Source organism: Homalodisca vitripennis, chromosome 6 (assembly GCF_021130785.1).
Source record: "Homalodisca vitripennis isolate AUS2020 chromosome 6, UT_GWSS_2.1, whole genome shotgun sequence".
NCBI classification, from domain to species: Eukaryota; Metazoa; Arthropoda; class Insecta; order Hemiptera; family Cicadellidae; genus Homalodisca; species Homalodisca vitripennis.
In genome coordinates this window covers 125443074-125471052 of record NC_060212.1, presented here as the reverse complement: position 1 = coordinate 125471052, position 27979 = coordinate 125443074, and the positions used below count along the sequence as shown (strand labels likewise).

Genomic DNA, 27979 nt, shown 5'->3' with positions numbered 1-27979 from the left:
TAGGAAAACTTTATTTTTATGTTATAATCACGAAATATGCTTTTGTTTTCAGTTGTATACGTCTGCTTGTTCACAGTACTTTGGGTTATCGTTACCCCAGACTTTGGTGCTTATAGATCACCTGGATATATTTCCACTGATATTCCTTACAGTGCAGTCGGTTTCTATAATCAATGGAATATAGCTAATTCAATTGATAAAGGTAAATAAGTTTTTTGTAATAATAATGTTACATTACCTAACCTAAAGCCACTTATACTGTATATTAGTTACAGATTGGATGTGCCATTTATAATACTTACATGGCCAGTATTATAACTAAATTGTTTTACTTCTTTAAATTCACTGCTATGGTTCGATGATGACAATAAACTAAATTGATTTAAATTTAGTTTTTTTAGTTTATCTTAAATTACACCTAATCATAAGAGTCTTGTTGCTCATATCTTTAAAAATGGATTTCATCTCATTTAGTACCACTTCAGGAAGAGAATATTTGTGGATGTACTTTCCTTAATTATTTTTGCAGTGTTGAAACTATCAAAACATATAACAGGAACCATAAGCCCTATTTTTTTCCTGTGTATGCCCTTAACATTTTTGAAAATTTTAAATTATAAGAAAAACATGGGAGGGACGTCAAAAGGTCCAGAAGAATACAAAAGACCAAAATAACAAAGAAAAACTGATAATTTGATACCATACCTTTTGCAAACCCGTAACAATTTAAAATAATCAAGGTTACCTAAGGTAGCTAATAAAAACAAATAATTTTGCACAGTATATACATATTAGTAGATATGAATATGAGGTTCCTAGCGCACTTTTGGAGCCGACCGAAAATCAATGGAAAATCTTGTTTAAGGTACCGAACACGAATTGACATGCAAAATTACGTTAAGTAGAACATAAAACACAACATTCACGTTCATGTTACGTTCTGAACGTAAAATTTGACAACACGAACATAACATTAACGTGATTTTTGCGTTTTATGTTACGTTCTGAACGTAAAATTTGATAACACGAACGTAACATGAACGTGAATGTTGTGTTTTATGTTCTACTTAACGTAATTTTGCATGTCAATTCGTGTTCGGTACCTTAAACAAGATTTTCCATTGATTTTCGGTCGGCTCCAAAAGTGCGCTAGGAACCTCATATTCATATCTACTCATATTGCCAACTTAATCAGTTAAATATTTCTTTTGAATTGCCATTCCTATTAAGTATAGTCATTTAAAACCATAACTTAAAATAAGATACATGACTTTGTAGTTTAAAATTATTGTACGTTGTGTTACAGGCAAACCGGTTGAGACATTTAAAGAGACAATTTTCAGGAAACTACTGTCGTATAGTAAGTAGCAATGTTTTTTTTTTGTTCTACATGGCTACTATGGTAACTAACATCAAAGTTTACCGGGTCACATCGCGTCAAACATTGCTTAATGAACTACATTTTTTAATATTTCGGTCTCACTGTAGATAGCTGTATTCAGTCCAAAGATTTAAAAGTGGAATATCCTCCTATAGCTTGTACGTAAATATCCCCAAAGTATCTTTATATCAATTAGGTATCATAAACGAAATATCAATATCATATGGTTCGATACACAAAATAAATAGGGGTTTTTTATTCATCTTATGTTCAATGCATTATTTATCCTTTCAATTACTATCGTATATTTCGCCATTACAAATTTATTTTAAAATAATTCATGGTTTTATTTTGCTTCGATTTATTAAGAAAGTACTACTATTTTTAATATGCTAATTTATGTCCAACTGCTTTCACTTTAAAAAGGTTTTGAATTAAATATGAAAGAATTTATCCCCAAAAAAGAATGAAGATGTCAATATGAGTAGTGATTAAGAAATACCCGGAAATATTTTTTTATTTAGTTAAACAGGTTAAAACAAACAACATATGTATCTCTAACGTTATGATTTAATTTGATTTACGAAGCGTCTTTCTGTTTGACGGTAAGTTTAATAAAACATAATTATAATCCTTCTACATTACTAGTGGATGTTTTGCAATCAAGATTTTGTTCCAGACAAGGCCTCATTCTCTTTCTATTACATCATTACCTTTTTGTATAGATACAATTTGACAGAAATTTTATATTATCAGCTTTTAATTTCTTTAGTTTTTTATGTCTTTCTTAATATTATGTACTATTTAGCTCCTTTATTTTGTTACTGACGTCCTAAATCTGTATTGTTTGGTTTCTGATATTTTATATAATTCTCTATTATTCGTTTCTAAATTTTGAAAATGATAGTACAAGAAATGAGTATTTAAGAAAACAAAGTATTTAGTACGTATAAATCCAAGAACGTTTTGAAAAATAGTAGAAAAGTAGCTAGAAAACTCTTAAGAAATTTGCAATAATAGGATTGGTTATCTCAGAGTGTGGAGTTGAACCACTAGGGAAAGGATTCATCAAATAGTTTGGTGGATCTCTAGAGGCTTCATGAGAAAGGCTTAGAAGCCTACTTTAGTGTTTTATAACTTGCAATAAAGGTGTAAATTTACTGCACAATGTAACGCGTCTTTAGTGTTCTCTAAATATTGCTTAATTCCAACATTCTGTTACTTACATTTTACCAGCGTCTTCTTATTGGAAATTCTAAATGCTTAATATATGATCAAACACTCCAATAAAATGAAAAAGTTTTATTTTGTGAGGCCTTTCGTGCTCAAAGAACACATCGTCAGACCCACATAACTGAAATAAAAGTAAAGTAATAATACAAACAATTTAGACTTAAATAAAAACATATGTCTTGAAAAATACAAAGAGATAAGATTTTAAAGGCCAGGAAGTATGTCTACTGTATATGTAAAAATTTATATTTCTTTAGATTAAAGGCAGTAACGGTGAATTTTGTAGAGGTCCAGGCTCATTATTTACTAGATAAATTTGGTATAAAAATAGTTTCGTAAGCATCAAGGAATTTGTTGTTTTTGACTTCTTTTAATAATTTGACTTGTGAAAAGCAGTGTCCAGTATGAAGTGCATGTTTCGCCATGGCCGATCTTTCCTCTTGTTGACACTTCAGACATGCTTTATGTTCCTTTACTCTCTTTTTTATTTTCGTTTTTGTTTGGCCAATATATTTTAAATTACAGTTGTCACAATTAATTTGATATATTCCAGATTTTTCATCATCATCTATATTATTCTTTGGATTTCCTAATATGTTTTTTAGTTTTATTTTGGAATTTGTGGATACATTAATACTGGCATGTGTTTTAAAACTTTTAGCAATTTCTGTAGTTAAATTGTTGTAAGACACAGATATCCATTTTTCAGGTTCTTTGCATTTAGTTTGATAGAGAGTTGTTCTAGAATTTCTTTCAATAATTTTCTTTTTCTTTCTATAAATATACACATATCAATATAGTTCTTTATCTTTGCTAGTGCCATTAGTATTATTTCATTAAAGGTACATGTAAACCTGATACAATACTCTTCATGCCTTTTATTTATAATATCTGTTCTATACACCATACAATTTCGTTAGTCTAGTCTAGGTATTATACAGATTGAAATACAGATAATCAATGTAATATGTAAAAAATAGACCCACTGCCCTCTCATGAGTTTCTGCCATAAAAATCTCTATTTATTTTTGGTGCATTGCTTTTTGATTCCATTAGTAACGGGCTTGCTGCGCTCGTTTGTTTCCTCAAATTGCAGTCAACCAGGGAATGGTTCGGCGAATCATATTAGTTTTCGGTCACCAATTTTTGTTCCCTGAGCCTCAATAAATGCAATGTCTTATATTATCAAAAGTTTTGAGTACACAAAATATACTAATTGGTTAGACATTTTTGCTGCCTAAAATAGTAAAACTGATTTCACAATTATTTTCTGCAATCAACGATGAATTATATTTTATTCATAAAGTTTGAAAATACCGTTTTAAGATAAGTACTAATTCAAAACAAAAATATGATTATGTGCATTCTCAAACAGTAAAAATAAACATGACAAAATTACCTAAATTTGTTCTCTATGTATTACTTAGTTGAGTATCAAACCTAAAATACCCAAACATGAAATCATTAAAACATCCAAACATTACTCTGCACAAACTGTTGGATTTATAACATAAGGAATTGTTAAGATTATTCTTTATTATATAGTGTATAGAAACAATATTTATATATTTTTAATAACTGTAGTGTAATAAAGTAGTGTTAAGATTAATAGAAGCTTCAAGGTCATCAGTGCCATATGTTTATATAAAATCATACGACTCGATTCAAGTTTGACCTTGAGGATTCTATTGATCTGAACACTGTTATGACAAACATACGAAGCAGTTACATTTTGAAATTTAATTTCATATATTAAAATATCAACTATACACGGTTTTACGTATGCATGTATTTGTTTGATACTAAGCACGACAAAAGAAACTAACAGAGCATGCCCTGTCCTAGTGGAAACTCTCTTAGTATTTAATCAAAGAAGAAGGGAATGAATTTCTCTTACGTGATCTTTGAAGCATCTCAAGCTAATACTTACAACGAGTTGGGCCTACCTAAGTGTGAAATATTTATTTACCGTAAAACTTTCCCAAGATATTTCTCAATTGTACTAAAGCTATTTTGGGGTTCATTGTATTATTGTCCGGGGGATCATTTCAGTTAATTCTGCAGTCCGGTACTAAAACTGCACCAGGTAACTTGAACTGTTACCGTTTATATATTTACTGTAGCACAATACGCATCATTGCAAGCCTGAACGTTTGGACAGTTACTGTAACCCCCCCCCCCCAACAGCCATACTGCGTACCATATTGTCATACCGGCTGATTCTCAGTATGAGGCGATAGGATGAAGTTTTGTTTCGCTTTGGTTGTTTACGCTTATTTTGTTATTCGGCCTCCAATTATTCTAATTATTCTAATCCTAAGGTAAAGGATTTAAGAATTTAGATTAGAATTCAGATTTAGTAGTAGCGGCTGCTTGATTGTTGAATTCAATCGATTATTGCACCATTAGTTACAGCTGGAAACACCGCGCTTGCACTGATGTCTCGTACTATAGCAGCTACCCGTCATATAGTACAATACGAGTAATCATTTTTCCGTGCCTCAATTGGTTGCGTATTCCTTTAACAGTACATCCAAAGATACGACTATGAGTAATCATATACCCGTTTACAATAAATTTATGTATAGATCATGCTAGATATAGGATTGATGTCTCTTTATTAAAGCCAGGGATTGTGGCCTCTTGGAGGATGATGTTGGCGAAGGGTTGGTTAAGTACGCTCACGCGATATGCACCAACTCCTGCTTACCAGAATACCGACTTCATTTTGGACTCTCCGCCGCTTATCTGCCATGTCAAGACATATATGGCATCAACTTCGGCGTCTGTTGCCTCGCCCACAAGACGACATCCTTCTCCGCCAATTTCAAGGATGAAGAAAGATTCTGGGACTACGAACCGTCTGATTTTCACTTCTACGATGGAGTGATTATGTCACATCTTAACTGGAACAGAATGCGTACGTGATTTCTCAAGAACTGAGTATGAAATAAGTTTTTAAAAAGATGCTTTTTATTTAGTTGCTAGATACACCTATCTTAACATTAAGGTTTAGGTTTATGTATTTATTTCACACTATTATTTTTATATTTTATAAGGGCGTTTCAAAAATAACTTCTTAATATTAGGTATATGTTTAATGGGGATTATATCGGAAAATTATGTCAATGAGTACAATATTATAAAAGAGATTGCTTAACTTTTTTCGAACTTAGTAGACTTCATTTTGGCATCCATATGTGCTTCAACCTGCCAATTTTATTTTTAAAACGCTACTCGTTTCTTTGAAAGAATTTAGCCAAAGAAGGGTTGCTTTTGCTGCAGTTGTTACAGCACCACTGTTATAACTGACTCAGTTTACAGTAGCCAAATAGCATACTGCGCTTTCTGATGCGGAGTAAAATTGTTCCTTTGTTGCACTGCACTGCACTGCTTGTAGGCCTGTGTGAACAAAGAGGGGAATTAGCACCGGTGACACTACCGTCTCAAGGGAAAGCAGACTTTCCAACTACAGGGGAGGATTACTTAGAGAGTTGATGAATTAAACACTACAGACTAGAGTAGTGTAGGTTACTTTGTACAGATCTTAGGACACATTAAAACTATGGAGTTCTTTTTCAAACACCATTTGTATAAATATATATTTATGAAAATTGATATATTTTATGTTTAATAATATTTCGATAAAACTGTAACGTGAATTGTTTTAATAATAGCAGATATTTACTTATTATACAGTTGTTAAGAGCAATCTTTAAAAAAATGTTCTATTATATTTTCAAACAGTGATTTTCTGAATACAATAATGTTTGAGACATCTTCTCATATTAAAATGAAAGCTCTGCCTTTTGACCATGAGTAAAATTTTGTATACTTACATTCTTACTTTTTTATTAATGGTTTATTCAGATAGTTTGCTTTATATTTTATTTATGTTTTATAGTAAAACTATTTTACCTGAATTTCGTCTAATCTGTAATTTCAAGTCGAATATATATATATAAAATATAAACATTAATTTTTTATAAATTACATTCTATGCATCTAAGCTGATATCATTAAGAAAATGTACAAGGGCAAGTCCGGGATTGATGCCCCAGCTAAGGAATTTAGTCTTAAAAATCAACAGGACTTTAAGAGAGTCCTAGAACTTAGTAAATAGCATAAAATTTGTTGGAAATTAATGAAAGCATAAGACAATCAATAAAAAAATGTGTTAAAAATATTAAGTTTTGTACGATACTGCAATTGGCCATCCCTTCCGCTTGTCCGTGTGAGACATCTCGCCTCTGTGAGAGAGATGTCTCCTTTGTAGAAATTACTTTTGGAAAATAATTTTTAGTATTATTTTTGAAAGGAGAAAATAATCGATATATTATTGACTTTCTTCCTAAGTTTCTAAATTTATATAGAGATTTCAAATACATGGAAATCACCCCCTTACAGTTTTGTAAGGGGCATCTGTCCCAAATTCGTATGGGGCGTCTATCATTTTGACATGGGAGGGATGCCCCAGCAGATGGTCAATCAACAAAGCGGCCAAGAAGACCATTCACTACAGATAAACAGATGATGAACCAATAGTACTAAGTACCAGTCTTAAACATAATGAATTGTATTTTAAAAAAAATGAAACACAGTACTTATTTGAAAATTAGTTTTAATAGCCAAATATTTAATCTTAAATTAAACATACTTTCACAATCTAGCGTCTAATGTCCAACCGACAGGGTCCTGGTGCTCCTAGTATCATCTAGAATGATACACCAGAACTACGTCAACTGGGGCATCTCACCCAGAATTACTTTATAAATTATATTTTAAATATTTATTTATAAGGTTTAAAGCTAGCTAGAAAACATATTAAAAAAATACATTCAGATATTCCTGTATCATTTTTAATGTATTAGCCATACTAACATGATGATATTTTTTTATCAGTTGAAGATAGACCTGTACAGTCTGCTTTAGATACCCAGAAGTTGAAAAACAGACAATTTCAAATGGAATTATCTCAGGGTGAGTATAATAAACCTTGACTTGAATAAAACAAAAATAAAATGTATCATGATAAAGAGGATACAGAAATTCGCAGTTTTAGATACATGTTTATGCTATGTAGTTGTGAAATAAATTTGCAACCAACGAAAGTTTCATCCGAATCAACATTAAGATTTTGATCGGTCGTAAAGTTTAAACCATTTCAGTGAAAATTGTAGATAATGTCCTATGTGAAGAGAATTTGTAGCTTTTAGTATGCCAGCCATGAGTTACAAATTTTAAGACGCAGGATAGAAACTCTAACATTTTTCAGACCTAATTACATATTTAAAATGTAAATTTTGTGATTTAACATTAGACTTTGCAAAGAGGATTAGGTGTAAGATAATCATGGAAACCAACACAATGTTTTATCAATTTCATGTTTTTAGAGCTTGTATGCGGTCTCTCAGTAAAAAGGCATATATACTCAAATAAACCTTTCTACGTAAACTATACGCGACCTTTCGAAAAACTGTTATTGGTGTTCTTCTGCATGGATCCACGGCTATGCACGATTTCCACGTCCGGGGACTTCAGACCTAACCCCGCCTGGGACAGTTTCTGCCAGAGCAGGCTGCACAAGGGGTCAAGTGCAGGGCAGAGAGCCAAGACCCGGTGTTGCCACCCTGCCAATGCTCAGGCAGGGTACTTCAGTCAACAGTTGTTCGACTGGCGGTTCCCACAACTGCCGTGGTTCCTGCGGTACGCTCCTGGAGTACGCAGCAACTTCAGTTAGTAAATATTACTTAGTGTATACACTTAACTTTCACTTATTGTTCGTTATTACATATAGATATTAAAAAAAACTTATTATAATTTAGCCTTTAAGTTAGCCTTAGATTAGAAATATCATACTTTTCCATTCATCTTCTTTTAAAATGTGATCTTTTAGTATATCTCCTACATAAATTACCAGAAACATTATAAGGCCAAGTGAAGTGTCGAATTATGCATTGTTCTTCATAGTGACGGTTTTAAATGACGCAATCATCCCAGGTTCATTCACAACCGTCATGTGGCTAAGTGTGTTTCCAGATTGTTCTAATTGTTTGTTAAATAATGCTGTTATTCTATTTCAACAATTGTTAAGTCTACGGTCACCTCTGAAAGGAAATAGATTATTTCTATATGTCAACTCGCCATCCAGGTCTGACTGTGTACCAAATTAGCTAATTCGCAAATTTCACAGCCTGTTAATGGCAACCCGTTAACCAAAACACTCAAGCTGCCATATTTTAAAATATATGCATAATATTACAATTATTGTAAATACAAAACACTTTTTGAACATAAATAAAAACGCTGAAACAAAACAACATTAATATAGCACACGTAATACAAAACGGGTCGAAAGAACAATAACTAGCACTATAAACATGATATTTCCTTGACATGAAATATATATGTGCAGTCATAAATGACATTTTAAAAGATTTGAAGAGAAGAAGGATTAAGAAGTATAGAAATATGTGAGTGTTTCAGAACAGAATTATCCATTATAAAAATGTGATATTTATTACTATTCATTACCCTATTTTATCTACGTCACCCTAAGTGCCTCAACTTATTAGTTTAGTGATTGAGTTGTATATTTAGTGAATTTAGTAGTCCACTAAAACCAGCGTAAATAGTTTATCGATCGAGAAATGTACTATTAAATTGCGTTCATATTTGGAAATTTATGAAGTAAAAATGTTAAGGTGAATGACAATTTTAAGCATTACTTGAAGAAATATTTCCTGCCCTATTAAACCATGGACATTTGTTACCTCCATTACCGATGGTGGACTCCCTTGTTGAAATATTGAATTTAACAGTTTAATGCAAGTTTGTGTTTTACAAAATACCTTTTGTTTATAATTACTTATTTTCAACGGAGATTTTCCATCGTTACTGTAAGCAACTTTTCTGTTTAGTGTGTGAAGTATACAACCGATATGTCTGCAAAGGCACCGAAAACACTTGTTTCTTGAATCACGGTATCAACAGAGCTTCAGGCCGCCCAGTCCACATCAAGGCGACTACCATACGTGAATTTCCTCATATTGTAAGTTCGTAGCAAGAAATAAATATTAAGGTTATCAATTGTTTTTGAATTTATTCAAGTTTTAATTTTTTTTCATTGATACATCATTCATTGCAAAGCATCCTAGAAGGACCTTTGGGCGTGCTTCTGGACTGATAGGATTGGTGAAGTTAGGGTTAGGTAGCGCCTCCTGTCGAGTTCCTATGAGGAGTGATAGCGGGTTGGATAATATTAGAAATGTCAACTTGGAAAAAAAGGGGGGCCATCTCTCATCCACCCTCGTCTAGTCAAAGCGAATAGGGAAAGGTCCTCCCTCCAGCCTCATCTAGGAAAAACGGGTAGGAAAAGGTACTCCATCCAGCCTCATCTAGGCAAAACGGGTAGGGAAAGGTACTCCCTCCAGCCTCATCTAGGAAAAACGGGTAGTAGAAGGAACTCCCTCCAACCCCATCTAGGAAAAACAGGTAGGGGAAGGTATTCCCTCATGTTCATGTTAGCAAGAGCCTTTAACACTAAGGGAGTGCCACCCACACAAACAGCCACCCTCTGCAGTACATTAGATCTATTATTCCACCATTTTACTTGAATATCTCGACATTTGTAGTTAGTGATGTACCGATCCTGGGCATCCATGGAGTTGCCTAGGTGTAAAGTGATGCTGCAATGTAAAGCTAACAACAACAAAAATACCTCCTTGGGAAATCAGCAAAGTCTGGTAGTGAGCACATATTGCTTTATTATATTTAATTGTATTGTTTATTCTTTGGTTTACATTTATATTTGCATCTTTTATCACAAAATTTTATGTATGCCACCGTCCCATTTGTATTGTTTAAAACCTTAGAAAGAATATCTAATAAGTCGCTAATTCCCGTTAACTAACGTCTAGAAACGTGCTGCACACTAAAATTAGGAGCGAAATGCCTGCAAACACCAAAGTTTTATTAGATGTCAGTTATACACAAATTGCGGTATCCGCTTATTATTAATTGTTCAACACAGATCATATGAAGACAGAAATTGCCGCAATATAACAATAGCCTAACTGATTAAAAATAGGGATATAACAGAAATTGAAGATACTTTGAAAGATATTAATTGAATACGTACTAAAATTGGTACCTTTTATTTAAAAATTTTCAAGCAGAAACTTTTTATATAACTAGTTAACCGCAGCTTCGTACTCAAGTTTTAAAACAGAAGTCCGTAACCTACTTAGTTTAAAGCACTTGCAATTTAATATTATTACGCACTGTGATATTTTTATATCTTGTAGTTATACATCTAGCTCGTATTATTTAGGTGTTTATGGTTGACTAAGTTTAAGAGGTTAAGGGACCGACTCTTATATCAGGTTCGCGTGTATCGGAGCATACGTAGTTAAAATTAATTATATTTCCAAGACCATACATGAGTGGTCCTTGTTGCTCCGATCAAGAACTTAAATAAATAGCTCTCTAAACGCTATTTTATGAAAACAATTCGTTTCTTTCGGGCCCTTGCGAATTCTTGCGATCGAAGATACAGTATATATTTATTTACTACATATTCCTTGTATGAGGAGGAAATCCTTACTAAATTCAAGGTACATTTGAACATAATAATTAATAATAGGTTTTGGATTTCGGAAGTCTTGATGATTTTTGGACTGAGGTCTGCGAAAGAATGGCTCGTCGAAGCATGCTAGTTAGTGTTCATTCTTCTGTGTTTCTTGAGTCACTGTAAAAAATGCCATATCATATCATAATGTAAACGAAGCGAACTAGTTTTAACTACCTTTGTGCAAATATTCAGCGCTAATTAACGTGTGTTTTGTAATAGTTTTCTAATATTAAAAAAATCCAACAAATAAAGTATTTCCAAAGGATCAGATATTTTTAATTTTTCAGAAGCGAAATATGGAAGTAACGTGTCTTTGTTATCTGCATCATTCTAATGACTATGCAATGTGTACTTAATATTTTATAACATTAAAACGTAAAAAATATTAAATTTTCATAGAAAAATATCATGGGTGGGGGGGGGGGGGGGTGGGGGGGGGGGGGGGTGGGGGGGGGGGGGGGTGGGGGGGGGGGGGGGTGGGGGGGGGGGGGGGTGGGGGGGGGGGGGGGTATTTTAACGTGTTTCTTGGATTTATTTTATTTCATGGTTAAATAATTTTAAACTAACATTTTAAATTAGGTTTGCATTATGAGCAAAATATAGTTTTTTTATTAGTTTACAAGGTATTTTACTCTCTAAAAGAAAATAAATTAATTAAATGAAAGCTTAGTTAGTGGAAAACAACTATTCTTTACTATATCTGACATAATATAGAAGTTATGAACTGGTTTGTCTTTGTTTATCACACACAAAACGTGCTTGGTTGAAAAGGTGATGTCACTGTCTATAATCAGCCGGTTATAAATAAACCAAACCGGAAGACCCTGATGAGCTAGATACACCAAGGTAGCTGACGACTTTATTGTGTCAGTTACAAGTTTTATGTTGTAGTGTGACTGATATTGACTTATTATATTGGCTGACGAATTACTTATGGTCAGATTATATTAGGTTTATATTAGGAACTTTCAGTAGTGAAAGTGAAACTGATAATGACAGTACAGTTGAATAATCCATAGATAACTACCATAGAAAAATATGCATGAAAATATAGTTCTAAAAATTGCATATTTTTTTACAAAAAATATATATATATATATATATATATTTTCACTGACAAGGGTGAAATTTGTCTAAAATATAGTTTTGAATCAACTAATCTTTCACAAAAATGTATAGGTACAATACAAATCATTACACAAAATTATATTTAAACGAGTGACAGGTTGGCCTGCAATGCAGGCCATGGGAGCGTTCGTGGAAAGTAGCAGTGGCCTGCAATTGCAGGCCACGGGAGCGCAAGGACATGAGCCCACGAACTAAAAATCAGACTTATAGGGAAAATGGCGCTGGCCTGCATTGCAGGCCATAGGAGTGTAAGGACAAACACAGCAAATTCCAGAGGAGCGCTAAGGGTTAAGTGATTTATAAACTTTTGACCAGCTACAAGTTTTGAAATGCATGTTTTAATTTATAGAGAACATATTGATTCAACGCATTAATAATGTACTGAAGTAATACTTTTTTCGTGAGTACTAAATGAATAGCTAACCTCCAACTAACAAGGTTAGACTTGCAACTCAACAAGACATTTTTGACGTAACTAAGGACGCCGCGCTTTATAGACCTATAATTAACTACTATCTATAACTAACGTAGTGGCAGAAACGATAGCGCTTGATGCTCTCACGTCGAGGTTAATAGGTTCGGTAACTCTCTGCCGGAGTATATTTTTGCAATGGAGAATTACTATTTTTGTGTGACAAATTCTTTTATTTAAAATTGTAAACTATTTAATATTGTTCTTTGTTGTTTGTTATTTTGTTATTAAGTTATTTTATCTGTTACTGTTCTGTTTTGTAGAAAGTTTTGTCATTTATTTATTAATTATTATAATCAAAATCACTATTTATTATATTATATTATATTTATCTAACTTTGAACCTTTTTAACTCTGCAACTTATATATATATATATATATATATATATATATATATATATATATATTATATATAGTATATTATTACTTTTATTGCTTTTGTACCTGTCAAATGTAGATTTTCATTTGTTTAATTGACATTATGACACTTATTTATTAATTATTATAATCAAAATCACTATTTATAATATTTATATTAATTTTAAATCTTTTTAATTCTGCAACTTGTATATATATTTTAAAATTTTATTGCTTTGTACCTGTCAACTGTAGATTTTAATTGTTTATTTAAAACTATGACACTATTAGTTGATCAATCAAAGAATGGTAAACCACCCATCTTGTACAATAAATACAAATTCAGAGAGAGCCATTGTCTGAAGAATGGTGACAGAGCTTGGCGATGCCTGGGGGGAAAGTGTGGAGCTACGGTGAGGACTGATGCTCATGCAACGCTAATTGTATCATCTAGCGGTAAACACCATGGTCCCCACCCTGTTACCATGAGAACTTTGGCTGTTTCTCTATCTAAGTGTGCTACAGTCGGATCTAGGCTCTCATCAGGGGCTTCAACATCGTTTGGTCAATCCAATGTGTCACCATCACCGCCGGTGAATGATGTTGGGTCACCCACATCTATCGCTTGCGCGCCGACACAGGTTGTCCCCGATGACGCCTCCTGCCGTGTGTCACACCCGTGTCCGCGAGTCGGTACTTCAACTCCACTAGCTGATTCCGAGGATTGGACAACAGTGAAAAGAGTGGCCGACCTGCTTGCCGAAAATAGCATGTTAAAAGACAGTATACAGCAACTCAATGAACGTTATAAACATGTACTAGACCACTCAATTGAGTCAGATACTCGATTGATGCAGTTTACTGACCAGGTCTTCGTAGCAAGCACGATGCGGCGTGCCTCCGCGGCTGACTGCGGCGTGCAGTGCGATTCGCCTTCTCGCGCCTCCGCGGCTGACTGCGGTGTGCAGTGCGATTCGCCTTCTCGCGCCTCCGCGGCCGACTGCGGCGTGCAGTGCGACCTGCCCTCCGAATGCAGAGACCAGCGGTGTGCTGAGATCAGGGACCTCGTGGCCAGCCTGAGGACCACCATTGAAGTTCTTGAAGCCGAAATTCAATGCTTGAAAGAGGAGGGGAAGAAAAGTGCGAGCGAAAGAGAGCAGAAAGAACTATGGGAGGTGCATTACAATAAAAAAAGACTTCCGAAAACCCCCAAGAACAAACAATGTTCACCGAAAGTCTCCGCTACAGTCGCTCATCACAGTGGTGAACCGAGAAAGAAGAGAAGAGGCAATAATAAGCAAAGAATCTCTCTAACCTTCTCATCAATTATTATACACGTGGTTTGACAGGTATTTTGCGTCGGATGGTGACCTGCGAGACCATGGTTGGAGGTGTCTGCAAACCTGGAGCCATGTTAATGGAAGCAAACATCTGACGATTCACCCCCGGCCGGTGGCTGCTACGTCATCGTGGCTGACACCAATGACGTTGCTTCGGGTCAGCAGTACAATATATACAGACATCTCGAGCGCCGCATCACGAGTAAACTGAGAACCTCAAGAGTTGTTGTCTCCACCCTGCCTCACAGACACGATCTGCCAGCCAGTCACAAAATCAACTAAGAGACTGTGCTGATTAACAACTACATCGAAGAATTGTGTGAAAGGCATCGTGGGGCAGAGGTTCTACAATTCAATAACATCGGGAGAGGCGCTTTTACACAACTTGGGATGCATCTAAAGAGGAACACGAAGCATCTGCTGGCCCAGGAATTAATAGAGTGCCTGCGGAAAATGGACTCTACCGCTTCTCGAGAGACGTCCCAACCACCCGTCACAGCCAGAGGAGTTCAAAATAATGGGCGGAAGACAGATCAAGCCCTTGAGCCTCCAACTGCACCACTATCGACTGCCTTGCAGTTACCAGCCGCATCTGAGCCCCGCACACTCTTGTATGAATCCTTTGCGGAAGCAGTAAAATGCCGCTCACCGGTGCGACAAGTCGGCCCATCAAGCACCATCACAGACACAACGGAGCAAAAAAAACTGCTTTCCTCTAAAGTGTCAAAAAACAAAATAAAAATAACAGAATTGGGGTACAATAAGTTCAGAAAAACCAGACAAAAAAACGACAAGCAAAACAAAATCAAATTCACAAAATTCCAAATTTAACTCGTGCAGTTTCCGTCGTGCATCAAAATGCGCAGTCTGCCACCAATAAAGTTGATGAGCTAATGCTAATGGCAGAAGAGCTGCACCCCGACATATTTGTTGTTTCTGAACATGGCTTCACGGCTGAGACCGTTTCTATGTTCAGAATTGACAATTATGAATTGGCTACAATTTTTTCACCGAACAAATTTTAAAGGAGGTGGTGTGTTGTGGCAATTTTTTGTCAAATCACGATCTGAAATTCAACCCATTTAGGATGGATTACTGCTGTGATCTAGACTTTGAGGTGGGGGGAATTAAAATTGATACAAATTCCGCGGACAAAATTATAGTGATTGGCTTATATAAATCCCCAAATGGATGTAACGAAAACTTTTTTGAAAAGTTTTGAAACTTTACTAAATTTTCTCAATTCAAAATCGTTGAAGTTCATCATTACCGGTGACTTTCAACATCGATGTGTTAGACCACACCAACCCCTCTGACCCAGCGACTACGGGATATTCTCAGTTCTTTCGGCTTAATTTTGTCCGTGAACTCGCCAACTCGAGTGACCGCTTCGTCGAGTACAGCCATCGACAACGTCATCATACTAACGTAATAGACTGTTCTGTTTCTGTCATAGATGCGGCCATCTCAGACCACTACGCACAGGAAGCCGTAATATTACACCATAACCCAAAATTTGAAACTCCGTCAATAAAAAGAAAACGGGATCTAAAGCCGGCAAACATAGAGCTTTTTAAGAAGTTTCTAATGAAAACATCATGGGAATTTCTGGATCGCTTTGAGCGGGTGGAGGATGCCTTTAACGCGTTTTTCGACTGTTTAACTCACTGCCTAAATTTGACTTGTCCATTCAACAATTTTAAAGAACGTAATAAGAAAAAGAGTAATACCTGGATTAGTCAGGGTATACTCGATTCAAGAGAAAGACTAAAATTTTATCATTCAATATATGTTAAATCTGAAAATGAGGATTTCAAACGCTTTTTTCGAAATTTCAAAAAGGATTACCGCAAAGCCATAAGAACCGCCAAGGCACGAGACGTTGAATACCAACTAAAAACAATCCGATAATCTTTCAAAAAGCGCCTGGAATATAATTAACCTAAACACAAAACAACAAAACACTTCAAAATTTTCAATTCCGAAACTTAAAATTAATAATAAAATTATTGATGATCCATTAAAAGTGGCAATTGCGTTTAATGATTTCTTTTCAACTGTTGCTGGAACAGACAGTTCTTTGAATCAGAATATACCCTGCGGAGGGTTATTGACTAGATCGGCCTCGTCCATGTTCCTTCGTCCTGTGAGTGAGGTGGAGGTGGCCCGTATCATGCAGGATCTCAAACCTAAAGAGGTCTTGTGACATTAATGGAATGTCTGTGTGGTTAATCAAAAAGTGCTTTAAGCATATTTTGACACCACTCACAAAATTAATCAATCTCTCGTTTGCACAGGGTGTCTTTCCGTCCGTACTGAAGATATCCACTGTGACTCCAGTTTACAAAAAAGATGATCCTTGCTCCTCTAGCAACTATCGTCCAATTTCTATCCTCCCAGTTCTTAGCAAAGTTTTTGAGAAAGCTTTCCTCAATCAGCTTGAAAAAATTCCATGACCGCTTCGAAATTCTCTGTCCTGAACAGTTCGGGTTTAGGAAAGACAAATCGACCATCGATGCCGTAACTGAACTTATTCATAATGTTGTCGATGGCCTGGAGAAAAAGAGAACGTGTTATGAGCATATTTCTCGACCTCTCCAAAGCCTTTGACTGTGTGCATCATGCGACACTGCTGCACCAGTTATGGACTAGTAGTATTAGGGGTTTGCCGTACGATTGGCTCTCGTCGTATCTTAAAGATAGAGAACAATGCGTACGGATTGCGAATGCTCTGTCTAATAGGATCAAAATGCCCTATGGTGTCCCTCAGGGATCAATATTAGGGCCAGTTCTCTTCCTTATTTATGTCAACAAGTTGAATACATCAATCCAGAATGGAAAGGTGATTCAATATGCTGTTGACACGACTCTCTGTATTAAATCGAAATATAAAACTGATCTTGAAGTGAAATCATTTATCGATTTAAATTCATGCATCGAACATTTCTCAAGACTCAATCTGAAAACAAACAGCTCAAAATCAAACTCAATAAATTTTTGCCTTCGGCATCGACAAGAACAGGAGTATCGTCCCGCAGTAATGATGGACGATGTTCTCTTGGAAGAGGCCGAATCCGTTAAGTTCCTTGGAATGTACCTTGATCGAGGACTGACATGGGACTTTCACATGGACAGCATCTGCTCCAAGGTTGCTTCTGGCATTAATGTTTTGCGTAACCTTGCAAAATTCTGTTCTATTGATGTATTAAAAACTGCCTACTTTGGCCTGATACATCCATATTTGTCCTACGGCTTAAGATTGTGGGGCAGCTGTTCTAAATACAAATTCGAAAGAGTATTTAGAGCTCAAAAGAAAGCTATCAGAATTATTTACAAATTGAATTTCAGAGAGTCGTGCAAAGATGCCTTCAGAGAGCTTGGATTGTTAACTTTACCCTGTCTCTATATTCTCGACGTCGTTCTATACTGTCGACTTAAATGCGAGTTGATCCAAGGCAGTGACGTCCACCAATACGAGACAAGAGGCAGGGACAACTTTCGGATTGTTCAACATATAACGAGTGCATTTGAACACTTGCCGTCCCAAGTTGGTGTGAAAACTGATGAACAAGCTGCATGAGGGAATAAAACATCTCATTGATTCTAAACTATTCAAATCTCGATTAAAACACCTCCTGGTGTCAAAGGCGTTTTACTCCGTTGAAGAGTTCATGTTGAGTTGCTGGGATTAAAATTATTGAAAACTATAGAAAACACGAATAAAAATAAACCCCCAGTTCTGTTATACAATTAAATAGCAATAACTGCAATGGAACTGTATATTATTATGAATGTACTTGACGCATGCATGCAATGTAATAATTGTTTGACGCAATAAAGGTTGTTATTATTATTATTATTATTATTATTATTATGTTTTATTCCAGGTCAAATTTCACAAAAATAGGTTTTTTGAATTTCTTAGCGAAATGGTTAGTTTTATGAAAAAATATGTCAAAACAAAATAATAGATCATGCAATTATCTAAAAAAATACTCCTTATGCTTTTATTCATAACACTAACCATTTTTGAGAAAAAAAACAATTTACAAACCCTCTTACGCTGTATTATCTATAATAAGCACGACTAAGCTGCCTATGATATCATTGGGCGTGTAATATAAGTAAAACTGTAAGTCTGCGTGACTAATACATTCATATTGACCGATAATTCTGAGAGTATGATATTTAAAAAAAAACGGAAGAGTACCTAATTTTACCATGTGCCCTTTGAACAACATCTGCCTGTCATTCCATTGTTCGGGTGGCCGTTCCGTCTACCTGCTTTTCTGAGGTCGCACCTAAATCACGTTAGTCTTGAAAATTCCTTCGTAGTGAAAACACGTAGTTATTTCAAATATTCTCTGCTAAAGTTTATGCTGTATTCACTTTTTGTTGAAAATATGTCGCAATAGTGTTTTATTTGCACTAAACTTTTATCTTCAAGTGAATGTGTTATCCGTGCATGTGTTATGGTGTTGATCACGGCATGAAGACGTTACTTAACACGAGTATTCAAGGGGGGAATCAGTTTACTGATTACTTGAAGAATGTAAATTCAGCGACAAATCATGTGCAGTGTCGCAAACAATCGAAAGAGTACAATTGCAGCAGCAAAACGGTAACATAAAGAGGAATCAACTAGTACCTCTCAAAAAGTCCTCCTCGTACTAGAGCACATGTAAGTGAGTAATATTTTTCTTTTAAAAATTGTTGTTTATTTTCAGACGACGAGTTGAGTGAGGAATACAAAAAGTAACAAGCACAGAAATCTTGTCGTAAAATTTTTAACGTTAGAACTCTTTCATTTAAAGACTCAGTTATGAAAGCAGCTCAGTCTCGTTCTCATTGCACCGCAAAAACTATTGTTGCTCGCAACACGATTTAGTTGCTGCTGAAGCTAAGTACCATAATGATTGCTTTGTTTCATTTTTAAAGCCGACCTTTGGAGGCTAAGTCGGCCGTCCTCAAGATGAAGCATTGTATCTCGCCATGGGGGAAATATTTTCATATATTGAAAGTAGTGATGAGTGCCAGTTTACGTTAGAAGAATTAAAAAATATTAGTAAAAACATAAGTGTTGATAACAGAAAGATTAAATTACGAGTGAAGTTAATTTATGGTAATAGAGCCATTATTATTAAGAAATTAGGACAATTAATATTGTAGGTTTTCTTGTTAATTATCATAATATTATCAATCAAGCTTGGAGTGAAAAAATCTAAAGGCAAAGAAGAGCAATTGGAGGTCCTGTCAACTTTTATTGGTCCTGCGGCAGCAATTATTTGGGAAGATAATCAATCGGGTCAGTCATATACAGTGTTTCCATGCTATGACTGGCTGTGATACAACACCAGCAATTTTTCGACGGAGTAAAACAACAATGTTTTTTTTATTTTTTGAAATAGAAAATTTTATTACTTGCGCACAAGCTTTCGAATACATCAACTCTTCACCAGAAACTCGATTTCTTCTGTCTGTATATGCAGCTCCAAAACATTACTTCCATAGACAAATTACGTTACTTATCTTTTGCATAACAAAAACGTAATAAAAACGTGTGCAATTAGCCTGCCTCCCTCTAACCGTGGCTTCCGCTCAATAACAGTTTTATCGTGTATATTACTAGGTTCAGGTGTGGCTTGGTAATCAACTAGACCCACAACAATGGGGTTGGAAGCATGTCAGTAATGCATTGGAACCAACCCACACGCTTCTTCCACCTGCACCAGATACCTCCTTAATTTTCTTTTTGCAATTGTAAAAAGGGGTGTAACTTAGAAGCGGCTGCAAAAAAGTAGGCTTATTTTTGTTCACTAGCGTGCACCACTTGTCAAGGCCAATCGTGTTCAAATGTTGAATCTCCAACAAAAGAAGGTTTTGACATAAACGACGAAACAACTGATTAATCGCTGTTAGAACAATTTACGTCTACTCAAGAAGATGAGAAAGTAGAAGAACATAGAGAAAGAGAAGAAGATTGATGCGAAGAAGAGGAAATAATTAATGACGATAATGATGAATAAAATATGTTTACAATGAAGTATAACGGGACCTGTCACTCGAGATGTGGCTGATCGACAACGACCACATTGACAAGAGTGCAACGACTGAAAAGAAAAAGAATAACCAAACATTCATTAAATTTTACTGGAATAGACTGTGGAATAGGCCTACCGAGGAAACCACATTAAAAAATCGCGCTAGGTACACTACCTTATAGGTAGCGTGAAAACGTGTTCATATTATAGACAATACAGCATAAGAAAAGTTTGTAATTGTTTTTTCTCAAAAATGGTTAGTGTTATGAACAAAAAGCATAAGGAGCATTTTTTTTAGATAATTGCATGATCTACAATTTTTGTCTGAAATGTTTTTTCATAAAAGTAACAGCTTCACTGAAAAATTCAAAAAACCTATTTTTGTGATGGGGACTTTTCACAATTTCATAATAATGGTGTCCCTAACATCTATGCAAATTTTCAGCTTTCTCGGAATTTTTGCAAGAGTCAATGTCTAAATTGACTGGAATATTATGATAGCGTGAATAAATCAATAACTTCCTCTTCACGAGTGAAAATTTTACTTATTGCCTAAAAAGAAAACCAGCGCTATAATGCTCATTTGTAATATTTTAGATTGTGTAATGTGCTTGCGTTTGTTTTGTTTGAATTGTAAACTTATTTCAGCTGTCGAATAAATTTACTTTAACTTTTTACAGCTATTTATCTTTCAAGGGTGTAATGTATGTTCCTGAAAACTTAAAATATGCATTTTTATAAATTTTGTACTATTGTTGTACAATGTCAACATAATAGCATATAAATTTTAAAACATTGTAAATATTAAAATGATTTATACCTCATTTGTATTATACCTCAGTTTGGTTGAAACATAGTAAAAACCCTTTTAATTCTATCCTTAACTACAAAAACAATCGTCTCATGGATTTTTACGTTCTTAGAATTGATTGAGTTGTTTTTTCTCAAGAACCTCATTAAAAGATTCTGAATGTGTTGTATTTTTAACTTGAAAGCTATTTTCCTTAACATTAGACATCCATCAGATTTAAAATTCTGAACTTATATCATAAATAATCCAGTGAAAATTATGAATTATAGAAGCTAACACAACAAATTAGAAAATATCTGATAGTTGAATCATATAATGGCGACACAAAAATAAATGACAGAATATCAAAATAAATCCACAAAAGGTATTATATATAATAAAACGTATTAACCAAATTATAGATGTTTCAATTTCAATTGGTTATTTTATTTCTTTGCATTCAATATTTAAATTCGTTTGTTTACTTGTTCTTAATTGTGTTTTGGTGTGTGTTATTTCTCCTGAAACCATTATTTTACAAACATCATACAATTTGATAATTTTTTTAATATATGGCCTATTCCTGCTCCTGTCAGCCTTATATTTCATCTATTATACGCATCTTACGGGAAAACTGCGAACTTAACTAAACTACATTAAAATTAAAAGTAAAATACATATTACGAAATCTACATATTGTTACTATTTAACCAATATTGTTAACCTAACCTGCCAGACACGTTTTGCTACAGTTATAAACCTACTGTCTACATATTTTATTTATTAAATAATAAATACTGAATATATATTGAGCTATTAATATGATAGACACGTATGTCTTAACGAATCCTTCCTATTTTACCATTTAAATAGAAAACGAACAACGTTGCACGTATGAGACACCAGTGATTTCATTCCAATATTACCGTGAGTTTATTTAACTCGTTAACATTAAATTGAGACGAATTTATTGTTTGCTGGTTTTAGTGGTTAAAATCTTTATATTTTAAAATGTGTTACTACTTTTGGCTTGAATATGTGCCCGACATGTCAGTTATTATTACTATGGCATATCGAGATATACAAAAAATTGAAATTTTGCGTGCTGTCAAAAAGGACAAACTGTATGCGTAATTAGGAGTGTTTTTAATATATTAAGTTCTATAAGTAAGTGGAAACATTGGCCAACGAGACGCTCAACCTCACGTCTTGTGTAAATATTCACCGGGAACAGAGATATGAGCCAGAAGCATGGTAATAAAGATCGTTTAGATCATGTGAGTTCCGGCCACCGTACTAATATCTATCGTGCTGTCCAGTGCAGCGGGTTATGGACGTTTTCCTGGAAAAAGTTCAATCCTATTGACATAGGTGATCGTGTGTTATGTGTTTAATCTGTTGAGTATAACTATGTCTTAAAGCCTAAATACTAAGTTTTTTTAAGATTGCAGTTTAACTCTCAAAGTTACCTTTAGTAAGATGTGACAATGCCTTGGGACTGGAGGAGCACTAGTAATCTAAACATAAAAATATCTTAAACTGACAGAACATGACCCGTAAACAAAGTATTTTTAGTATTTATTCAAAAAATCAATCATAAACGCACACAGTAAATTTTAAATAACTTTGAAGAAGTCTTTTTTGATATTAATATTAAAGAAGATTCTACGTGTACAAATGAATACTTGATAAAAATATAAGCAATTAGGCAAATCATTTACTCATGCTTTGAAGTAAATTGGACTAAAATGAGTTAATAAATTTCTTTAAATTAGATTAAAGTTTATCACTTCCTACTGGATTCCTTTCATTAAAAGCTTCTAAGCGTCATATCTTCAATTAAATCTTTTCATTAGCAAGCAGAATCTAAAAAGTTACTTTCTTTCATTACAGTATTTATTTCGACTGCAAATTCATTTTAAATGCTTATATAAATAGTATTTATTTTAACATCTATTTAACATCTGATAACCAGTGAGATCATATTTCGATATATCCAATGTTACAGATTCGATAATCGATACCCAATTCTTTCCTCTGGCTAGTGGTGACTTCTTTAACGCAGTTTATAATTGTGATTGAATTAAAATAGTGATTTTTTAAAATTTAGATCCCAAAAAATATGTTTTTGTGCTTAATAAAGGCACTATATTAAGTCAGGCGTATAAACGCCACACTGGAAATAAAAGTTAATTCACACATGAAATTGAGGCAACAGCCTGCAACGGCTGAATTATTTTAATAAATTATCTAGAGTCAAAATATTTTCAATAGACTTCTTTACATAAGAATACTTTAAGCCCAAGAGATGTTATCCCGGCATTGGTACCGTGATCTCGGTCGGCGGTATAGGTCAATTACTATACATAGACAATCGTTGATGAGACAAGATTATAGACACACAAATTATTGTAGAATTGTGAGTTTTCTTTTGTAAAATAATAGAAAAAAAGATTATAGAGGTTTCACATGAAATCGTTGGTTCTATCGTTTATAGCAAATCAGATGAATTTTAAAACTTTGCTAAACAATTATTTTGTGGAGACGATTAATGTGTGATTGGCACATACAGTTCTCTTACACAGAGGATTGTACCTGTCTTGTTTTAAACCTGTTTAACCAAAAGCAGATTTCTAACATACATGGGTTTGACCCATATGGATTCATATTTTCAATTATGTAGAACTTAAATCAGATCTAAAAGGGCCTTAATAAGCAGTAAACTGTCTAAAAGTAACAAATTCATATGTAGCTGTTTCTTGTCCCGTTCTGTTTAGAAACCGTGGTCCACAAATGACCTTTTGGGTCGTGAATCGCAGCTTTTAGTTTTTAAATTTGCAAAAATAACGTCTAGAAAGAAAATATTTTTTAGGATTTACTGTCTGATAGATTTGAAATTTGATCCAACATTAATCATTACATTTTAATCTGTATAAATAAAAATTTGAAACTCCTATTCCGTTAATTCCACTCACTTGGCTTGAGGCATATCATGTCCTAATAGACGCTGTCCATTATTAATGAGAAAGTATCACAAAACACCTCGGCGTGTATATAAAGATTACCTGGATCAGGTAAGGAAGATTGATGACCAAGCAGCACAAAAGCAACCTAAATCACCATTGTGTGATAAAGGTCAGTTTATACTTATAAAAGATTTTTCAAGGTTAAAACTTTTACTCCTATTTGTGGGTTCCAAGACTGTCTGAACTCAACAATTTTCGAATTCAAAATTATCAATAAATTTAATGGCATTCAAGTCTACTCTGATCGTATTAATCAAAAGGTTCTGAACAATAACGCCCGATTCCCTCATTGGTTTATAACTAGTTTAGTTTTTTATTTTCTTCTCTTTTTCTTAAATGTTTTCTTTGAACACCTTTTATCAGCATAACATACATTATACAAACATTTACCATCTTTTAACACAATATTACTAACCCAATTTTCGTGGATAAATTTAGTGATACTACTATTTGAAATATAACTACATTTACATCGATATTACGGGAATTATCTAGCCCATATTTAGTGAACGGAATACCAAATTAATTTAATAACGTGTAATATTGCTGAGTTGGTAACAAATGGAACTTTAGGAATGGATCTAAAACAAAACTATAGTACTATTCTGACACTTAGAGTGGACATCTACAATATTTTGGACTGACAAGTATAGTACAATATTTTATTTATCAATATAGTTCCGAGACTAAAGATTATGAATTTTGGTTGGATCAATATTGTATCGAGATACGATTATTTCAAAGATTTAAATTTTTTCTAACGTTGGTGCTGATATTTATAAATTCATAGCTAAATGATTAATATGACAAAAATGATATTTTTAATATGTTTGAGCGCTTGGGAACAATATTATCACTAAAGAATTTCATACATGATGAAGAACGTAATAGTGACATATTTCAGCAATTTTGCAAAGTATGGAACAAAGCAACGCCTCTCGTTTTCAATTAACTCTGTGCTTTTGACCGGAATCAATATGAACAGCGTATCGAGCAGGAAACTAGGGTACTGTGGTCAGTTTATATTTCGAATATAAATTCACACCAATTAAGTGTCATCAAAAAGGAAACTACGTGAGTTTTGAATAAGCGGTGAACCGTAAGTATAATTAACAACGATTTTTACAGCTGAAAAACATAAGTGTGTGTGTGTGTGTGTGTGTGTGTGTGTGTGTGTGTGTGTGTGTCAGAAGAAGAAGTTAGAAGTCAGAAACACTTTATTCAGTAATGGTTTACATTTTCACATTATTTAAATTCCCAAGCGTCGCGTAGGACGCGTGCGGGATATATCACATTGCACATCGTAAATATTACCTTGTATTATTATATTGGCAGTCCAAAGAGCATCACTCAACTATTTATAAATAATTTTTCAAAGATACACAACATTCTGTAGGCAGTTGAAAGTATCATCAGAATTCATTAAATAATCATTACGTTAAATAAATAAATATCCATTACAGTGCTATAACAATTAATCACAAAAAATACAGACAAAAAATGTTTACGACGAAAATAATATAATAAATAATAAATATATGCATTTTATGCATTTAACAAATTATGTTAAGAAACCATACTTTAACAAACCCCAAAGTATACTCCCCTCCCAACCACGCACTTATATTACTCCACATTTTACTTACTTTTTAAACATAATAAATATCAATAACTAAAGCTATGTACATGTAAATAAATATAGTAAAAAAAACAACACATATTACTTTGATTGAAACTGTTGTGGAGGCTGAGTTTATATAAAAGTTAATAAATATAATTCATATCAACACAGCAACTAAAAAAATATATGATTGGGAATAAATAATAGTTTAGCAATAAATAACAATAAATACAATAAATACCAAATAAAACAATCAAAACACCAGTTCACGTACAACAACAGAGAAACATTTATAGAAACAAATTAAATTATCTTTATATAAAAAACAAGATTAAAAATAAATAATATACAGATTCTGAATAACTATCTTTAAGGCAGTTCCAGTATAAATTCTCTGACTTTTTTTATATTTGGGTTTGTTTGCAATAATAATTTCGTTACCAAAATTGTCAACGAAATTGTTGAATACTTTAGGTCCCATGTAACAAAATTGGTTTCTACTTCTTTCTTTATTTAAATTTGGTACTAGAATTTTAATAAATTGAGAGGCCCTAGTCCCTTTATTTTCAGAGTAAATTGATTGAAATATTTATGTGTGTATGATAAACAACTTTGGTTAAAAGTTAAAATATTTTTCTCTTGAAATATGTAACTTAATCTGTGTCTAATATTTATGGAAAAAAATATTCGAAGTGATTTTCGCTGGCAGCTAATTATACTTTTTAAAATTTTTGTGTATGTACCAACTTAAATAATAATTCCATATCTTAAAGTGCTTTCGAACCACGAGTGATATAATCTGACTAAAGTTTCACTTTCTAAATAACCCCTCATATGATATAAAGAATAATTTATCGATCTCAACTTACCACTCAACTGAGCAATATGCTGATTCCACCTCAGATCTCTGTCGACAACCATCCCCAAGTAGGTGACAGAGTCCACGATACTGATATATGAACAGTTACATAAATACAAACAACTATGAGGGTGACAGTAAAGCTTATAATCATTCTGCAGTTCCAATAAGTTCTTATTTTGGTCAAAGAATAAAATGCATTTAGATTTTGTGGTATTTATCGAAAGCTTATTGTCAACTAACCAGCTAGATATGGTTAGATCATTTTGAATATTAATTTTTAATGGGTTTTTATTATATGCAGAGCAGACCAGGGCCGTATTGCAATATTTTAGAATTTAGTTGCAATTTTAATAAATCATTAATAAATATTAAGAATATTACTGGGCCCAATATTCCTCCTTGTGTGTGTGTGTGTGTGTGTGTGTGTGTGTGTGTGTGTGTGTGTGTGTGCGCGTGTGTGTGTGTGTGTGTGGATCGATGTCTGTACAGGTCACCTTCGTTTAAGTTTAATATAAGTATTATTACAATAAGTTTTATTTAGGTGGAGCCCTAAATTCGGCTCTTATAAACGCATTTTTCATTTCTAATTTAGCTTTTTTAAGCTACAAGCAAAATTAAATAAAGTCTTCAAAAAGATTATATATGTCATAAAATCTTCTTTAATAATCTCTTGGAAGATTCCACGATTGGATCAACTCTGTATAGTTACGAAATTTTATTGGTTGAGTTAAGTTATGTATAAAACAAATTAAACTGTATTACTTATACGGATGAATAGTGTTTCCGAATCCAAGATTATAACACTAACAGTAATTCCTTATGAAATTAACTTTTTTTTATAAATATAACTTTTCTTTTACATTACAATGTGTTTTGAGCACCATGTATGCTCTAAAATATTGGTAAGAAAGTTTTTTTCTTCATTTTAATGTATGATTATAATAAAACTATTTGTTATCAGTATAATCACGAAAACAAAGTCATTATTACTTAAAACCCTCTGAGAAAGCGACTTACATAAGTGCCTTGGAAACAAATGCAAGGAAACGTGTCCGGAATATCTCACGTACAATCTAAGTTCGTTAGTCACGTTTAA

The 27979-nt window shown here is 33.7% G+C and overlaps 1 protein-coding gene across 1 annotated transcript; it reads left to right on the top strand.

The window, feature by feature from the left end:
- Positions 1-12: 12 nt before the first annotated feature.
- On the top strand, positions 13-14825 carry LOC124365551. Its single transcript, XM_046821543.1, has 8 exons — positions 13-202; positions 1307-1360; positions 5241-5534; positions 7517-7594; positions 8008-8349; positions 9535-9665; positions 13569-14378; positions 14628-14825. The coding sequence occupies exons 1-8, from the start codon at positions 37-39 to the stop codon at positions 14823-14825; spliced, it is 2073 nt and encodes a 690-aa protein (XP_046677499.1). The 5' UTR covers positions 13-36.
- The last annotated feature ends 13154 nt before the right edge of the window (positions 14826-27979 follow it).

Excerpts from the sequence above, each read along its gene's own strand:
- LOC124365551 (XM_046821543.1), top strand. The coding sequence starts at position 37 with ATGCTTTTGTTTTCAGTTGTATACGTCTGCTTGTTCACAGTACTTTGG. Across the intron at positions 1,361-5,240 it reads CAGGAAACTACTGTCGTATA|CCAGGGATTGTGGCCTCTTG; the intron begins GTAAGTAGCAAT and ends TCTTTATTAAAG. Across the intron at positions 5,535-7,516 it reads TCTTAACTGGAACAGAATGC|TTGAAGATAGACCTGTACAG; the intron begins GTACGTGATTTC and ends TTTTTTTATCAG.